Source organism: Ambystoma mexicanum, chromosome 12 (assembly GCF_040938575.1).
Source record: "Ambystoma mexicanum isolate Mex_15411 chromosome 12, UKY_AmexF1_1, whole genome shotgun sequence".
Classification (NCBI taxonomy): domain Eukaryota; kingdom Metazoa; phylum Chordata; class Amphibia; order Caudata; family Ambystomatidae; genus Ambystoma; species Ambystoma mexicanum.
The window spans coordinates 121,598,826-121,615,354 of NC_090936.1; the positions used below are offsets into that span (position 1 = coordinate 121,598,826).

Below are 16,529 nucleotides of genomic sequence, written 5' to 3' on the forward strand. Positions count from 1 at the left end.
GCACTGGCAGTATAAGGTTCTATTGTTTTTTGACCTTCAGAGATCGGGACCATGCCGAAAGGACTTCATTTGAAGGAGAGGGGCAATAACGTAAGAGACGATAAGGCTGAAAATTCTGAAACTAGACTGAGTTTCATGTTAGTTCAGTACATGAAAAATCGTTGGCACGAACACAGTGGGATTTACGGACTGCATTACGCAGAGACACAATGGAAATGGCAAATATAATGTAAGTAACTCTTTAGACGCTTTTACACCGGAATGAAGAATTAATGAATGAATGAAGATCAATTATAACATTTGTGGGATCGTCTTTTTATCGGGCACATGGGCATGCATGTGCCCATTCGACACGCATGTAGACAGTCGTTTCTCAGTGGTTCAACGCTAAAAAAATCATTAGATTGTGTTTACCTCGATTTATTTCGTTAGTTTTCGCATTGCTTTTAGAGCCGAACATACTCCATTGCACTATCCTCGCAAGGAAATCGTTTCACCTCGGCCCTAATAAATACAATGAATAATAGTAATAAAGATCAGCTGGTGAGACTAATGTCAATTTTTGTTTTCAAAACAGGTACATCCTACCCTACTGCGACTCATCTGTTCCAGACCCCGGCCGATGGATGTTTCAATCGCCAGCTGCAGCTTCTTGTAAACAACTGCACAAAGTTTTCATTTTATGGGACGATCGCCAAGGGCCCATATGCCCTTACACAGTACTAGCGGCTAGAAGCAACATATCAACCTTTACGGTGGCCTAGTGCCTTGTTGATGGAACAGCCTTGCGGATCACCGTGCGTCCAGAGTGCTTCTTTTAACGAAAACCAACACCCTGTGTACCATAAAGGAACAGTGCGTGAATCGCGATAAACTTTTGCGGATTTGCGGATCGAGAGCAAAGAAAAAAATGTCAATTCCGATTTAATATGCCAATTGCTGAATATTCTCTAAACATTTAATGTAAAATAAATGTACTTTACCAAATGTACAATCTTGCTGTTTGATTTTAAACTGATTCATATTCCGAATTGTGGCGCGCTGTGTTGTGAGTTGAACTGTGTTGGTTTCCGGGTTCTGTCTGAAGTCGCGTAGAAGACGACTGGGAGCGTTTGCCTACGCAGCACAGTAACGTCACGGAGAGAGGCAGGGAATATGAATGTTTTGATAATGTCAGGCTCAGAGGCGGGGGATATGATTTAGTGCCGCAAAAGCAGGTCAGCCAGGGCGATGGCGCAAGTGATAGAATTATCACAAAATAGCAGCTCCCTGATGCCTGTTTTCGCGTGCGTTTAATGGACGAAAACTCTGGTAAGGTCCATAGGAAAAGTTTTCTAAAATCGAGCGACTTAGGCTTAAAAACACATGGCCGACCCGTAGGGACAGAAAGTTTTTGACCGAACCATTCCTTTAAGGCTGTCGTTTGTTCAGGCCTGTAACTATGGGCCCCAGGGCATTAACTGAAGTGGCAATGCCCCCCTAGCTCTGGGTTTATTGCTTAAGTAGTACATGTTTAACCAACCCCACTTATTTAAACTGAGCCATTTAAAAAATCTAAATGGCTCAAAATCTCTTCAATCATTTAGTAAAACATAAGCTCAAGTATTGAACTAAGTTACCTTTATTCTGTTTTCTATTTGAGTGTTTGTTGCAATCCATGGTTAACAAGCTTTTAATGACTGTGTTCACAGGTGCTTGGAGAAATGTGTCAGCAGGGATACAATGATACACTTAGATTCCTGAAAGAAAACAGTACGTTTTGCTCCTTTCTCTTTTTTTGTTTTGGGAATGTTGCTTATGTGTTCAATAGCTTTAGCAGCTAACCAGTAAGTACATCAGTTAGCCAGTGAAAGGTCTGGAGCTGAATAGAGGATTTTGTATTGCAGAATGACCAAATCATTTGTCCTTGCTCATTACACAGTGTGCCAGTAGGGCTTGGCAAGTCAACTTAGCTTTATTATTTTTCCTCAATGTAGTTCAGGCCCACAAACTTGGTTCTAAATAGCCAGTTTTGTACTATGTACGGTCCAGCCCCTGGTCTGGTCATTCATACCATTTGTTTGTCAGTTTCTAGATTGACGGATGGATAGTGCTGCCACATTCATTGCATTCTGAAGACGAGAACTTCTCATCAGATAGGTTGATCGCCATTCCTTATCCGTCTACATGAACTATTTATCCTACTGGCATAGTTAAAATATTTTGTTTAATTTGGCTAATGAAAATAACATTTTCATCCATTTTGTTTAATGAACCTATCTTTCAAATGATGAGATTTACCTGTACGTCTAGAAAATGTATATAGCAATTGTGCTTAAGAAAATGAAGCATGCTTGTTTTGTGCATGTACAGGGGTCTGCAACCTTTGGTTCTAAAGATGTGGACTACAACTCCCATCAGCCCTATCCAGCATAGTCTATGGCAGGGAATGTGGGAGCTGCATGTTGCAGAACCCTGATGTAAAGTAAATAAAAAAAAAGGCTGCATGTTTTACATTTGAAGGTGAACATGCTTTGTATGCAAATCCTACCTATAATGTGCAATTGTTTGCCTAGTTTATCTAGATTGTAGTCTTCCTGAAGCAGATAGATGTCCTGCACACCACACAGTAGGGCTGGTCTTGTCGGCACAACCAATATTCAAATCTGTCCATGGTACAGAGCACCTGCAAATATGGAAGGACTGTATTTCACCCTCCACGCGGGATAGTCTGGGATAATCCTGAAGGATTTCTAATGGACTGGAATAATAGGCTTCCATTCCTCTTGCAAACAGGCACGTCTTATTTCATCGATGCATCCAGTTTGAGCAAAGGAATGCAAGTCAATCTGTGCAAAACCTTTTTTTTCGCACTGGTCTGAACTTCTGTGGCTCTACTTCTGTTTGGATTAAATTACTAACATATTTCTACTATTGCAAGATCTCCAGTTTAACCCCTAGAAAATTCCTTTTCCACTAATCTGATCACTTCTGATGCTTTCCGTCCTTAAGCTGATGATGTTTTTGTATTATTTACTTGGGTTAGAATGTTGGTGCGTCCTACAGATATTTACCGGTTTTTGATCGGTTTGCAGCATCCTGAGATTTGATGTATCCCTCTGATATTTAAAGCTGTTGGTCAAAGTGGGGGTGAGATCTGATCTTTCCAAGCTTAACTGTTCCAATTAACCACTTAGATTTGCTGAGCTTGCCTGATCCTCAGGTTGATTTACCATTGGTAGAATCTGAAAAAACAAATCCAAGATGCTGCACGGGTGGAGACTGCAAGAAAATACTTTCAGACAGCAGGATTACCAAAGACGAGACTGAAAAAAGGATGAGCACATTCAAGGACCAGGTCATAAGGACACCACAGTGGGCTTTGGATAAAAGGATAGCTGAGAAGCTACCTCCTAGCCTTTGTAAAGGTATGTCCACACTTGAGTCCTTTGGGTTGACTTTATAATTATATATAGATTGCTCTGATGGGTATCTACTAACCATTAATTTTTCAATCGGTAGGTCTTAAAATAACGCTTGCAAATGTTGTTTCTGGGCACACCACCCATCCTTGGCCGGTAGTGTGGATGCATGCTGCCAAAGCAGGTGGCTCTGCAATTCTTCTCTAGTTGGTCAGTAGTGGAAGGTTTCTTTTAGATGGGACGAGAATTCAAACTTTGCAGCCTACAGTAAGGATGGATTGTCTTCTTCTGAAGGGGCATGTTCTGTGGGAGCAGGGAATACCAAGTATTTTAGGTTTTAGATTGGCCTATGAGCAGCAGAACAGACCCTTCTGGAAAAGAAAACACTTAGAATTGGGCATACATTCCATGCACAGTAGAAAACGCATGTAATGGATGAGTTGACTTCCCAGGTATTTTCTTTGCTGCAGGACATGAAGCTAAAGTTTAAATTCTCTGGGTCTTCTCCACTGTTGACTATGCTGTAATGCTGTGTAAAACATGTCCACGCTTAAACAGTTTTAAAAGAGAAATTCAAGCCTGGGAGCTTATTTTAAATTCCAAATTCTGCTGGAGCAATTCCATCTTGTTCAATTAATTGCCCATTGTTTGTGTTTATTGCCATTTGGTTCCTGTGGTACCAGGTTTGTCTTTAATTTATGATGTGTTTAACAAGATTTGTTTCACATATGTTTTTCCAACAGCTTGCCCATTCCCTGAGGAAGGGCTTTTCTTGCCAAAGTTTTGAGAGTTTCTGGGTCAACTTAATTTCCGAGCCGTTGAATTTTTTTTTAACAAGGTCTCCTTTCAGACTGATTGTGTGTGGAGGGAGAGGCAATGGAGTATCAATGATGTAACTATGTATCAGAAAAACAGTTTGCCAATTTATGGATGTGTAACAGCTGAGGGGTCAACAGATGGCTCAAGACAGACATTTCCTTGATTGTTTCCCTCTTTATTGAGTTTTAAATGGGCATTGTGCAAGAGTAAGGCATATAGGGGCTTCTTGTGGGAGAGGAAGCAGACGAGCAATCTACAGAAGACCGTTGTTCCGGTTAAGGAGTAACTGAAATCAGAAGGGCTATGCTTCTAAAGGACAAAGTCTGAAGTCTGTTTCTAGATCTAGGATGGACCCTGTGTAGATGTATGGTTTAAAGTGTTCCAGAACACTACTTTCAAATGGATTGTGTCCTCCCACCTATTCCTTATCTTTGATAAATCCACTTCCAGCTTGCTGGCCTCGGAAAAAATGTTGACAGTAGAGGGTGCTGCGCGTCGACGTCCCTCGAAGACCTTATCGGCACCGACATCACCATAGGTATTGTCTCGCGCAGAGTCCGTTGCTCAGTTAAGGTTTTCCGCGCTTCGTAAGCCTCGGAGACGCAACGCTCGGTTCTTCAGTAAACTCTTCGGAAAATCTTCATCATACGATGGCATCTTCGACCACTTCGACGCTACGATCGGGCTTAAAAAAAATGTTGAGATTGTGGAAAACAGATGTCACAGGATCTTCTTGTGGTGGCTGGGATCAGAGCACCAGTGTTTGGAATGTGAGGAGTGTATGTCCATGACGGCGGAAGCCTTGAAGGAGCATAGGGAGAAGCTGGAAAAAGGTAAGACCGTTAAATCCTCTACCCCTTCGAAATTGTCCTCGGCTGAGTCGAGACATTCATCTCCTCACCATTGAAAAATACATTCCCGCTCGAGATCTCAAAGTGGTTTTCAACCCTCATCTAGATCGAGACATTCTAAGAAGAGGCATCATAGATCTCCTTCATCCTCTAATTCTCCAGAAAGGGTCACCTGCCCCACTAAACGCAGCTCTCCGGCTAAGTGGGAGGAATTTCGCAAACAAATGCTTAGGGTCTTCGAGAACGTGGCCTTGTCCCCCTCGAAGATACCTAGAGGTGATACCCCGGGTGAAAGACACGAAAAACAAACACTGTGGGTCGTCGAACCCAGCAAATAAAAACCTTTGAGAGCGTCATTAACTCTCGAGTAAAGACCAGGATTCTTCAAATAAAACTGTCATCGACATCGTCGAAGGTGCCTTTGACACACAATGTGTCATCGCCGTCGTCGACCCCGATGAAAGAGGCCCTCGAAGCATCAGGCCCCAACTGCACCATCGGCACTAGGGGCGTCGAAGGATCAGTCCAATGCGTCGAAAGGGCGTCAATATCGACGACACCGAGTAGAATTCCGATTCTCTCAACGACAGAGGCAATTTTCGAGTATTTTGAAGCCAGTTGTAAGTTTGTAGAGACCTATGACGTCTACATCGACAACTACAAGTCTATCCCAAGCAGTGTCGACCAATTTGGCACCCTCTTTTCTTGAAATGGGTTTTACCCCTTAACCACGCTCTGACTACTTCACAGCTTTATCCTCTTTCGAATGGATTGTGTCCTCCCACGTATTCCTCATCTTGTGATATTCGTTATCACCAGCTTGGTTGCTTTTGAAAAAGAAATTCGACAGAGGGCGCTGTGCTAGATGTCGTGGCGTTGACTGTCCCTCGACGGGCTCCGTTCCGTGTCTACGTCACTGCTGGTATAAATAGCTCGAACCGCGCCTGTTGGCTTCAGTTCAGTTTTTCCGATTGCTTTGCACTCATGAACGGCGCGCTTGGAGATTTTATGTCCGAAAATGTCTTCATCATCAACCGCTTCTACACCCAAAATTGGGTTTAAGAAGTGTATCGACTGCGGGTCGAAGATGTCTATCACTGATCCTCACCGTATCTGTCTTTGGTGTCTGGGTTTAGGTCATCGAACCGGCGACTGTGGCTCCTGTCAGTTGATGACGGAGAAGGCCCTCCGTGAGAGGAAAAGTAAGTTAGCGGTGGGGCGGGAGGCGTCAAAGGCCACTTCGAAGGCCTCGTCGAAAAAAAAAAAAAGAAACGTCCGATTTGAAGGAATCGGAACGTCATAAAAGACACTCGAAGAGATCCCGATCTCATAGTAGATCGAGACGATCTTCTTCGTCTTCTAAAAAACTAAAAAGGAGACAGATCTCCATCGTCGTCATCCGATATATCGACTGAATTGGTTTGATGTCCAACAAAATCGGATTCCCCAACAAAATGGGAACATTTTAGAAGAAAAATGATGCAGGTCTTTGAGAATGCGGCCTCGACCCCCTCAAAGAAACCTCAGAAGAGTCAGACCCCGGTCGCTCCATTGGATGACACAGGGAAGTTGGGAACTACCGCGGTAAAACCCAGTAGTATGGGTGAAGCCTGTAAAACTCAAGTCGTCGAGAGATCCTCGAATATTCTCTCCGATCCCTCATAAAAAGCAGAAGTTGTCGAAAAAAGAGTGCAACTTCGTTGACGCCATCGGCGCCGACAGCTTCAACGTCGAAGCCTATACCATCTTCGACACCCTTATCAAAGACTTTGAGTGTGTCGAAGGTTCCTTCGACACCTTTGAAGAAAACACCTATTCCTTCGACAAAAAATCAGGAGGAAGAGAGAAGGTTTACACCTTTACCCAAGTCAGATTTCTTTAGGTACATGTCTTCAATTGGATGAAGATGTCACTCCTTTTGGAGTAACATATTGCACTAGACAGGTTCCAGAGGAACTTATAAACCCTGAATCTAAAATGAGAGACCTGTGCAAAACTCTACATTCTGCTAGTTGCATTGACACGTCACCTGAATTGGAGTTTTCTGCACCTGATCCTGCAGAGCATGCAGACTCAGGGTACAGGAGTTTGATGAACAGGGTGATGGAATATATGGGTTGGGGGAAGAGCCTCACCTACTTTTGAGCAAGATGATATGACAGACATAATAGTCAGAGGACCCCAGAAAGATCCAGTTCTCACTTTCCATAGGGCGCTTCAAAGGACAGTTGAAGAACTGGGAAAAAACCTGATGACATCGCTGCAGTAGACAGCAATCTTCCAGAGAAGTATATAACTTCTACTTCTGATCCAGAGTATCTGAATAGACACCCTACTCCAGAAAGTCTGGTTATTCAGGCTGCTACTACTTCGAGACAGACAACATACCCAACCATACCTCCGGATAGGGAGGATAAGAAGGTTGATGCTTGGGCTCGTAAAGTTTTTACTTCAGGTAGCATGGCCTTGAAATCAACCAATGTTACCTGTACCCTGGGCAGGTTCACACATACCCTGTGGGAATGTATTTCGGCGCCGGCTGAACATATTCCGGAAAGCGAGGAAAGGGAAGGCTTCCTGAATATAGTCAGACGGGAAGGAAGCAATGGGGGAATGTCTCCAGTTTGGACTGGATACTGCTGATAGTATTAGCAGATTCATGGCATCAAGCATAGTGCTACACAGATTTGCGTGGTTGAGGAAGTTTGGGTTTGCCCCAGATGTGCAGACCAGACTTCTCAACATGCCCTTTGATTGCTCGAGACTGTTTGGTAGTAAGGCTGATGAGAGCCTAGAAAAACTACAGACTTCAAAAGCGGCAGCTTCATCCCTTAGTGCCTCCATGCGACAGCCTCAGAAACCCTATTAGGGCTTTTTTCTGGGGGGTCATCCTTTTCGATACTACACTTCTGTTGGTAGAGGAAGAGGACCGGCTTTTCAAAGGGACAAAAGGAATGTCACTCGTGGTGGACGTGGAAAGACTACAAAGCCATCTTAGGAACGGCATCTATGCCCTCAGCTGCTACTGCAGCCGCCGCCAAATCACTCTGAGGTCTTATCATACAAAACACCAGTGGGAGGCAGAATCTCTCAGCATCTGAAAGAATGGCGGGGCATTACTTCAGATGCTTGGGCACTGGAAACAGTAGCTCAAGGTTACTGCCTTCCCTTCCTAAAAAGGCCTCACGATCATCCACCGGGAGCCAACTCTACCAAAATTCCAGACCCGCTCCTTTTTCAGGAAATTTTAACCCTGCTAGAGAAAGGTGCAATAGAACATGTACCTGTAGCGGAGAGGAACAAGGGTTGGTACTCCCCTTATTTTCTCATCCCAAAGAAGCATGGAGGATTGAGACCCATCTTGGACTTAAGAAAATTGAACAAGTTCCTCAGGAAGGACAAGTTCAAGATGGTAACCCTTTCTCAGATCCTTCAGGCTCTCCAACTCCAAGACTGGTATCATTGGACCTTCAGGATGCTTATTTTCATGTGCCAATCCATCCCAAGCACAGAAAATACCTCAGAATCGCAGTTGGCGGTTCTCACTATCAGTTTCGAGTTCTGCCATTCGGGCTGACCTCCGCTCCGAGGGTTTTCACCAAGCTGATGGCGGTAGTGGCAGCGAATCTCAGGAGGGGGGGGGGGATTCACGTCTACCCCTACCTGGACGACTGGTTGATCAGAGCACGTTCTCCCGAACAAGCTCAGGAACATCTGTCGATCACCTGCCACTTCCGCCACAACCTGGGCTTCTCCCTCAATTTCAAGAAGTCCCACATGAGACCATCCCAAGAACTCCAGTTTATAGGAGCCGTCTTGGACACTTCCTCGGGCAAAGCCTTGCCGCCCTAGGTAAGAGCTCTCCACATCCAGCAGATGGTAACAAAATTCCAGAAAGCTCAGCATCTGCCGGCCTTTGATTTTCTGAGGTTGCTCGGCCTCATGGCATCCTGCATTTTCCTGGTGCCAGAGGCCAGACTGAGAATGAGATTCCGCCAATGGGCCCTCAGAACTCAGTGGTCCCAATTCTCGGGGAATATGTCAGATCTTCTGCAAGTCCCGAGTGCAGTTGCTCAGGGTCTACTATGGTGGGCTTGCAATGATAACATCCTCGAGGGAGAATCTTTTTGGCAACCATGGCCGGAGATAATGGTAGTGACGGACGCCTCACTCACGGGGTGGGGAGCTCACACCAACGATCTGACAATCAGCGGACGTTGGTCTGCATCTGAGTCCAAACTACACATCAACCTATTGGAGCTGAGGGCAATCAGACTGGTGCTGAAGGCCTTCCTGCCCTCTGTAAAGGGAAATAATGTCCTGATAATGACTGACAACACAGTGGCCATGTATTACCTCAACGAAAGAGGAGGCGTCTGTGCAGAGAGGCAATGCAGCTCTGGTTCTGGGCAATATGAGAAGGAATCTCTGTCGGCAGTTCAACACGGCGGCAGACGCTCTGAGCAGGCAGAGCAGTCTCCCACCAGTGGGAGTTAGCTCAGGAAGTCCTTCTGGAGATTTTCGCCCTTTGTGGAACCCCTCAAGTGGATCTGTTCGTGACCACGGTAAACCGGAAGTCCAATCAGTATTGCTCAAGAGGATTTCCCCCGAGAGGAGCTCTAGGAGACACGTTCGTGGTGGACTGGGATTTCACCCCTAATGTGCGCGTTTCCTCCAGTCCCCGTGATTCCTCAAGTAATCAGGAGGTTGAGAAAGTTCAGGAAAGCCATGGTCCTAATTGCCCCGGACTGGGCCAGGAGGACGTGGTACCCGGACCTTCTGGACATGTCCATCTGCCCTCCAATACATCTTCCACAAAGAGAGGATCTTCTCTCGCAAGAGGAAGGTTGGGGTCTCCATCCAGAGGTCAAGACACTCCATCTACACGCCTGGTTTCTAAGAGGTTGAGATATAAGGATTGGGGATCTTCTGGATGACGTAATGGAGATTTTGCTTTCGGCCAGAAGGCCAGCAATGAAATCCTTGTACCGGTGTTGTTGGAACAAGTTCAGTAACTGGTGCAAAGATAGGGATGTGGACCCTTTTCAATGTGGCACCCCAATGGTGCATTCTTTCCTGTTACATCTAGCCAATCTGGGGCTCCAGATCGGAACAATTAAAGGAGATCTTGCTGCACTGTCTATTTTTAAGCGCTCCTCAGAAGAGGTTTCTTACTTTAAAATTCCATTAATCATACAGTTTTGGAAAGGAGTTACCAATGTATATCCAACAATACAGTTTCATGTCCCAATTTGGGATTTAAACTTAATTCTTAAATTCCTAACTTGTATACCATTTGAACCTCTCCACTCCTTTCCAATGAGGCTTTTAACACTAAACTATCCTCCTGGTGGCATTAACATCAGCCCGCCGGGTTAGTGAACTACAGGCTCTCATGTAAACCTCCATATACCATCTTATACAAGGACAAGGTAGTTCTTAAAGTTAAAGCATCTTTCTTACCGGAAGTAGTTTCTGACTTTCATTTGTCACAATTATTTTACCAACATTCTATCCTCATTTGGGTAAAGAGGAGAGATTGCATAGACTGGACCCCAAGAGGGCCCTCAGTTTTTACATTTCAAGAATGGCAAAATTACGTCAAGATGACCAACTCTTTGTGGGTTAGACAGGTCGTAAATTGGGGTTAGCGGTGACAAAACAAACCATATCCCACTGGATCATTGGCTATATTGGAATGCTACAGATTAGCAGGAAAAGACCCACCGGATGGGCTACGTGCTCACTCCACTAGGGGAATGGCTACTTCTGCGGCTATGAAGATGGGAGTCCCTGCAAAAGACATTTGCTCAGCTGCAACATGGGCATCAATGCATACCTTCATCAAGCATTACTGCTTAGATGCCTCCTCCTGCAATGAGGGGTTATTTGCCAGGGCGGTACTTCATTCCGTCCATGAAAACGAGAACTAGCACTCCCACCTCCAAATTGATCACTGCTATGGGAGTCTATCACAAGATGAGGAATACGCGGAGGACACAATCCATTCGAAGAACAAGTTACCAACTGTAACGTTCTTTCGACTGGATGTTCCTCCCACGTATTCCTCATCGACTCGCCCAGCCTGCCCCGCAGTACAGTTTGCGTTTTCTTACACTTTCCTCTCACGATGGGCCTATCAGTCACAGCGTAAACCCGGATGTTCCACGAGTATTTCCTCCAAAAAACAGACTTAAGCCAATGGGAGCGGCTCGAGCTATTTATACCAGCAGTGATGTCGACACGGAACGGAGGCCGTCGAGGGACAGTCGACGCCATGACCTAGAGCACAGCGCCCTCTGCCGAAATTTCTTTTCCGAAGCAGCGAAGCTGGCGATAACTAATATCACAAGATGAGGAATATGTGGGAGGAGCAACCAGTCGAAAGAACGTTACAGTTGGCAAGTAACTTGTTCATCTATGATGGAGAAGACTGTGTTAATGAGAGGCCTTTTGGTTTACAGACTACAAGAGTTCCTATTCCAGAGGAGCTAATATCTGAGGAAGTTAGATTAAGAGATCTTCAAGAATATTTACAAGATGCCATGGCATAGATACCTCTTCCATAACACCAGAATTCACCACTATTACCCATCCAGAGACCTCCGATCAGAAGATAAACTTCTGTTGTGTCCCGAAGACAAAACGCATTTCCAAAGGTGACAGAAGGTTCTCCGTGTTTGGCCCTAAACTGTGGAACCAGCTTCCTTGTAGCATCCGCTCATGTACCACTCTGGCAAGATTCAGAAAGGAACTGAAAACCTTCCTATTTAAATGAACCTACTTCCTTCAGGGTTACTTCAGGCTTCCACAGTGATATGTTCAATTCTTTAGTTGACATCTGCGCCCGAATGCCGTCATCTGTCTGGTGCGCATAAGAAATTATTCAAATTCAGAGGCAGACCTGGAGAGCATGCAGAATTTCTTAGAGCCCTCATAGCAAGAATTATGGAGTTTATGGGGTGGGCAACACCTGCACCCTCTTTCCAACAAGATAACTTGACAGACCTCTTAGATAAAGGACCTCAACAAGATCCTGTAGTTCCTTTTCATGCAACATTGCAGAAAAAATAGCTGCAAATTGGGAAACACCGGAGGTTCTACCTGCAGTAAACAAAAAGCTCTCTGCGAAGTACAGAGTGTCGGCCCCAGACCCTGTATACTTAAGTAAACATCCAACCCCAGAGTTTAGTAGTGCAGGCTGTGACGTTGTTCAGTAGTAAATCGGCATACCCCACTATACCACAAGATATAGACGACAAAAGATTTTATGCCATGTCTAAAAAGATCTTTTCAGCATGCAGCATGGCACTTAAGTTTATTAATGCCACTTGCACGCTAGCGAGATTACGTCACACCCTTTGGGAGTGCGCTTCATCGGCAGCGGACAGTCTCCCAGAAGGGGAGGAACGAGACGCATTCTTGAATATCAAGGATGGGAAGGATGCGATGTGAGTCCCTCCAAACAGGTCTCGACTCTGCTGACAGCATCAGCAGAGCCATGGCGGCGAGTACCACAATCCGCAGATTTGCTTGGTTGCAGAATCTGGTTTTGCTCCTGATGTACAAGCCAGGCTTCTGAATATGCCCTTTGACAGCACCTCACTATTTGGCAAGAAAGCTGATGACAATTTGGAGAAATTGCAAACCTCAAAGGCGGCAGCAAAATCCCTTGGGGCTGCAATTCGTCAAACTCCAAATCGCCCCACAGGTACGTCCTGGAGGGGGTAGCCCTTTCGTTTTTACTCTACATTCGGAAAAGGCAGAGGGCAGCCAGCTCAAAGGGGTCAGACGATTCATCTGTGGTGGACGGGTCAAAGGTACCAAGTCCGCATCAGCAGGTGCTGCTTTATGCTCAGCATCTGCGTCAGCCGCTCCTAAACCCCTCTGAGGTCTCCCCACACAAAACACCAGTAGGAGGCAGGTTAACTCGACATCTGACGGAATGGCAGGCTATTGCGTCAGATGCTTGGGCATTGGGAAACAGTTGGCCAAGTTTACTGTCTGCCTTTCCTACACACTCCTCAGTCATCCACCGGGGAGCAACTCTTTGAAGTTTCCAGACCCGCTCCATATGCAGGAGATTTCAGACCTGCTAGAGAAAGGAGCCATAGAACAAGTACCTATAGCGGAGAGGGACAAGGGTTGGTACTCCCCCCTTACTTCCTAATACCAAAGAAGGACACAGGATTGAGACCCATCTTGGACTTGCGAGAATTGAACAAATTCCTCAGGAAGGACACGTTCAAGATGGTAGCCCTTTATCAGATCCTTCAGGCACTCCAGTTTCAGGATTGGTTGGTATCTGTGGACCTTCAGGATGCTTACTTTCATGTGCCAATCCATCACAAGCAGAGGACGTACCTGAGGTTCGCCATTGGCAGCACCGCTATCAATTTCAGGTTCTACCATTTGGGCTGACATCCGCCCGAAGGTCTTCACCAAGTTAATGGGGGTCGTGGCAGCAAGTCTAAGGAGGGAAGGGATTCATGTCTACCCATACCTGGACGACTGGTTGATCAGAGCAGTGTCCCCGGAACAAGCTCAGGTCCATCTAGATTATGTTTGCCACTGCCTCCACAAACTGGGCTTCACCCTCAACTTAAAGAAGTCACAGATGATACCATCACATGAACTCCAGTTCATTGGAGCAGTCCTGGACACATCCCTGTGAAAAACCTCGCCAGCAGAAGTGAGGGCTTGAGATATTCTACAGAAGGTCACCAGATTTCAAAATGCCCAGCGTCTACCAGACTTTGACTTTTTGAGGTTGCTTGGCCTCATGGCATCCTGCATTTTTCTAGTGCCAGAGGCTTGCCTGAGAATGAGATCTCTACAGTGGGCGCTAAGGACAGAGTGGTCACAATTCTCAGGAAGAATGTCAGAGCCCCTACAAATCCCGAACAGAGTAGCATGAGACCTTCAGTGGTGGGCCTGTCAGGAGAACATCTTAAAAGGAGAACCGTTTTGGCAACCATGGCCAGATATAACAGTAGTCACGGACGCATCACTCACGGGTGGGGAGCCCATGCCAACGACTTAACCATCACCGGCCGTTGGTCTCCATCGGAGTCCAGACTACACATCAACCTTTTTAGAGCTGAGAGCGATCAGGCTAGCGCTGAAAGCTTTCCTGCCATCAGTACAGGGAAAAAATGTTCTGATAATGGCAGACAACACCATGGCCATGCACTACCTCAACAAAAGAGGAAACCTCCTGTTTGGTGGTTTTTTTGGGTGGGTTTTTCTCTTTGCGCTCTGTAGGCCATATAATCAAATCTGATACATCTGGTCACCCAGGTGCTTCTCGGAGGGGCAAGGGATGATATTTGGCCAGAGAGCTTTGCTGCCCACACAATGCATGACCTAGGGAAGGTTACAGGCCCTAGGAAGTACCTTGTATACCACCTCTAGGGCCAGGATCACATAGCTGGTTACGATCTCTCACCTCCGGGATGCTTTTCCCTAGCCTCTTAACTGACTGCAACAGAGATCTGCTGTTAGTCTCTTGGGTGACATCAATAGGTTAGTGGTGGGCCTAGGTCCCTCCAGACAAATGTGGGAGAAAAGTTATCGCTCTACAGGGGCACATACGTATGGCGGTAACTGGCTGTTCTGACAAGTGTAGAAGCCTCTGGCTTTACCATGAACAGCACCCGTTGTTGGACTGGATTGATATGCATGAGTCCCTTTTATATTTACCCAGAGGTGGGGCGACCTAGATTAGCAACTCGTGGAGCCAAGCTGTACATCACAAGTTGTCCTTACATGCTTTTTGCGTTAAATATTTTATTTGGTCCAAGGATGCATGCAAAATCCTAGTTAATAATTTTGATTTTGGATATCTCTGGTGTTAGCCTAAATTATTCCCTCAAACCTGCATGCTAAATGACATAACGTATCATTTTAATGTTATAAGTGCCATGCAGGACAGCAGGCACAAATTAGGTAAAGAACATAATTTGATCATCTGACCTGCGTAGTGTCTAACGGGAGGACCACATGGCTGTCCTGAAAAGGCCAGCAAAACCTAGCTGATTACTAGGCTGCAGGAAGCCAAATGTGGTTAAAATTGACTCTTCAGAGTATTATGAACTCCCAAAGATCCGACACCAACTAACAAGGAAATATCATGGGTCCAGGATAACCATTCCTTTCCTACAGCTCAGCAACAGGACACAATGGCACCCTGGCAATAAAGAGATGCACTCTTCATGACAGTTAGAACGGTACGCAAGTTACTAAGGGAAAGCCCTCGCTAACCTGCATACCCTCTAACATTCCACACTATACACCTTTTCAAGTTGCACATAATCTGTAGTGCACCAGCTGCTTAAACAGCCCTACTGCCTCTGACCGCCCCTTGGGCATTCTGTTATTGGCCTAGGTGGTGGTATTGATTACTAGTGAGTGATTCTGAAGTAATGCAGAAGGTAAAATGGGAGAATATTAATGGGGAGCTAATTAGTCCTGCATAAGGTCTGCTTATTTATGATTTTAGTTTTCTTTGGTGAAGGTGTTTCAATCTTCAATGCTGGATCATGGCAGTTAATTTTGTAAAGGTTGATCGTTTGTGTTTTTCAGCTTTGCAGGAAGCATGTGAAGAACCAGGTGGACTCTATGCCCAGCTCACAAACCTTTTGCCCATGCGTGTGGCATCCTACATGATTATGCCATATACACTTCCGGTCGAGTCTGCATATTCGGTTGCCTTAAGGTGAGATTGTTGCTGATAAATAAACACTACTGTATGCTACTCTATACCACTGTAATGTATTGTATTTGCTTATAATGGCAACCCAATAGTAAAGCCAAACCTTTTAAGATCAAATTCATACTCCTCCACAGTTCCCAACTTGAGTGCCAATTTATCTTCGTTTTCATGTACATCCTGTGGCGTTTCAGTTTAGAATTGGCTGCTTTTGAAGCAGAGCATGTGGTGGTATCCAACTTGATACAGTTAATGGCCGGCTTCTGGGGACTTAAGAATCTAGCATTTGAGACCATGTTCTCTGGATCACCAATTAGCACCAAGCAAGTGCAGGCAGAGCCAATCAAGGTTGGAATGCTGGCATAAGCTTAGTGGTATTGGCTGGCATTACAAGCCAAATTGTTCTGCATCCTGTCTCATACCCAGTACGCCCTTCTTGATAGTTGTAGATCTGCCTTTTGCATAGGATTGCTGGCTCATCCGCATGCGGCACACTGCACTAAAAATTGAAAAAGGGTTCTGCCCTGTCGAAGCTCCCAATTCTGCAGTCTATGATGCAATCTTTGGCTGGAATTTTGCTTTGCTTCCGAAGCTTAAAGGATGCCCATTGTGAATTTGTACTTAGGGCCACATACTCTGGTGCTGCCAGGCTTATAACCCTAATTCTGGGCCACTTGCAGCCTAAATTGCCTGCAGAATTGAGCTTTGCCAAATACATGGCTAGAATGGTGCACAGCTTTGTCCTGT

The 16,529-nt window shown here is 45.5% G+C and overlaps 1 protein-coding gene and 1 long non-coding RNA gene across 5 annotated transcripts in view; one reads left to right on the plus strand and one right to left on the minus strand.

Annotated features, from left to right (window-relative positions):
- LOC138513358 (uncharacterized) overlaps nucleotides 1-16,529 on the minus strand; it is a 455,407-nt gene that overhangs the window by 283,577 nt on the left and 155,301 nt on the right. The gene's annotated exons all lie outside the window — the stretch shown is intronic.
- Nucleotides 1-16,529, plus strand: part of LOC138513357 (patatin-like phospholipase domain-containing protein 2) — a 309,262-nt gene that overhangs the window by 268,372 nt on the left and 24,361 nt on the right. Inside the window, exons 5-7 of one of the 2 annotated variants that reach the window (XM_069628137.1) lie at nucleotides 1,692-1,752; nucleotides 3,177-3,407; nucleotides 15,656-15,788. In XM_069628137.1, the coding sequence (XP_069484238.1) occupies nucleotides 1,692-1,752; nucleotides 3,177-3,407; nucleotides 15,656-15,788 (425 nt within the window). The remainder of the gene's footprint in view (nucleotides 1-1,691; nucleotides 1,753-3,176; nucleotides 3,408-15,655; nucleotides 15,789-16,529) is intronic. The other variant, XM_069628138.1, reaches the window with a different exon arrangement.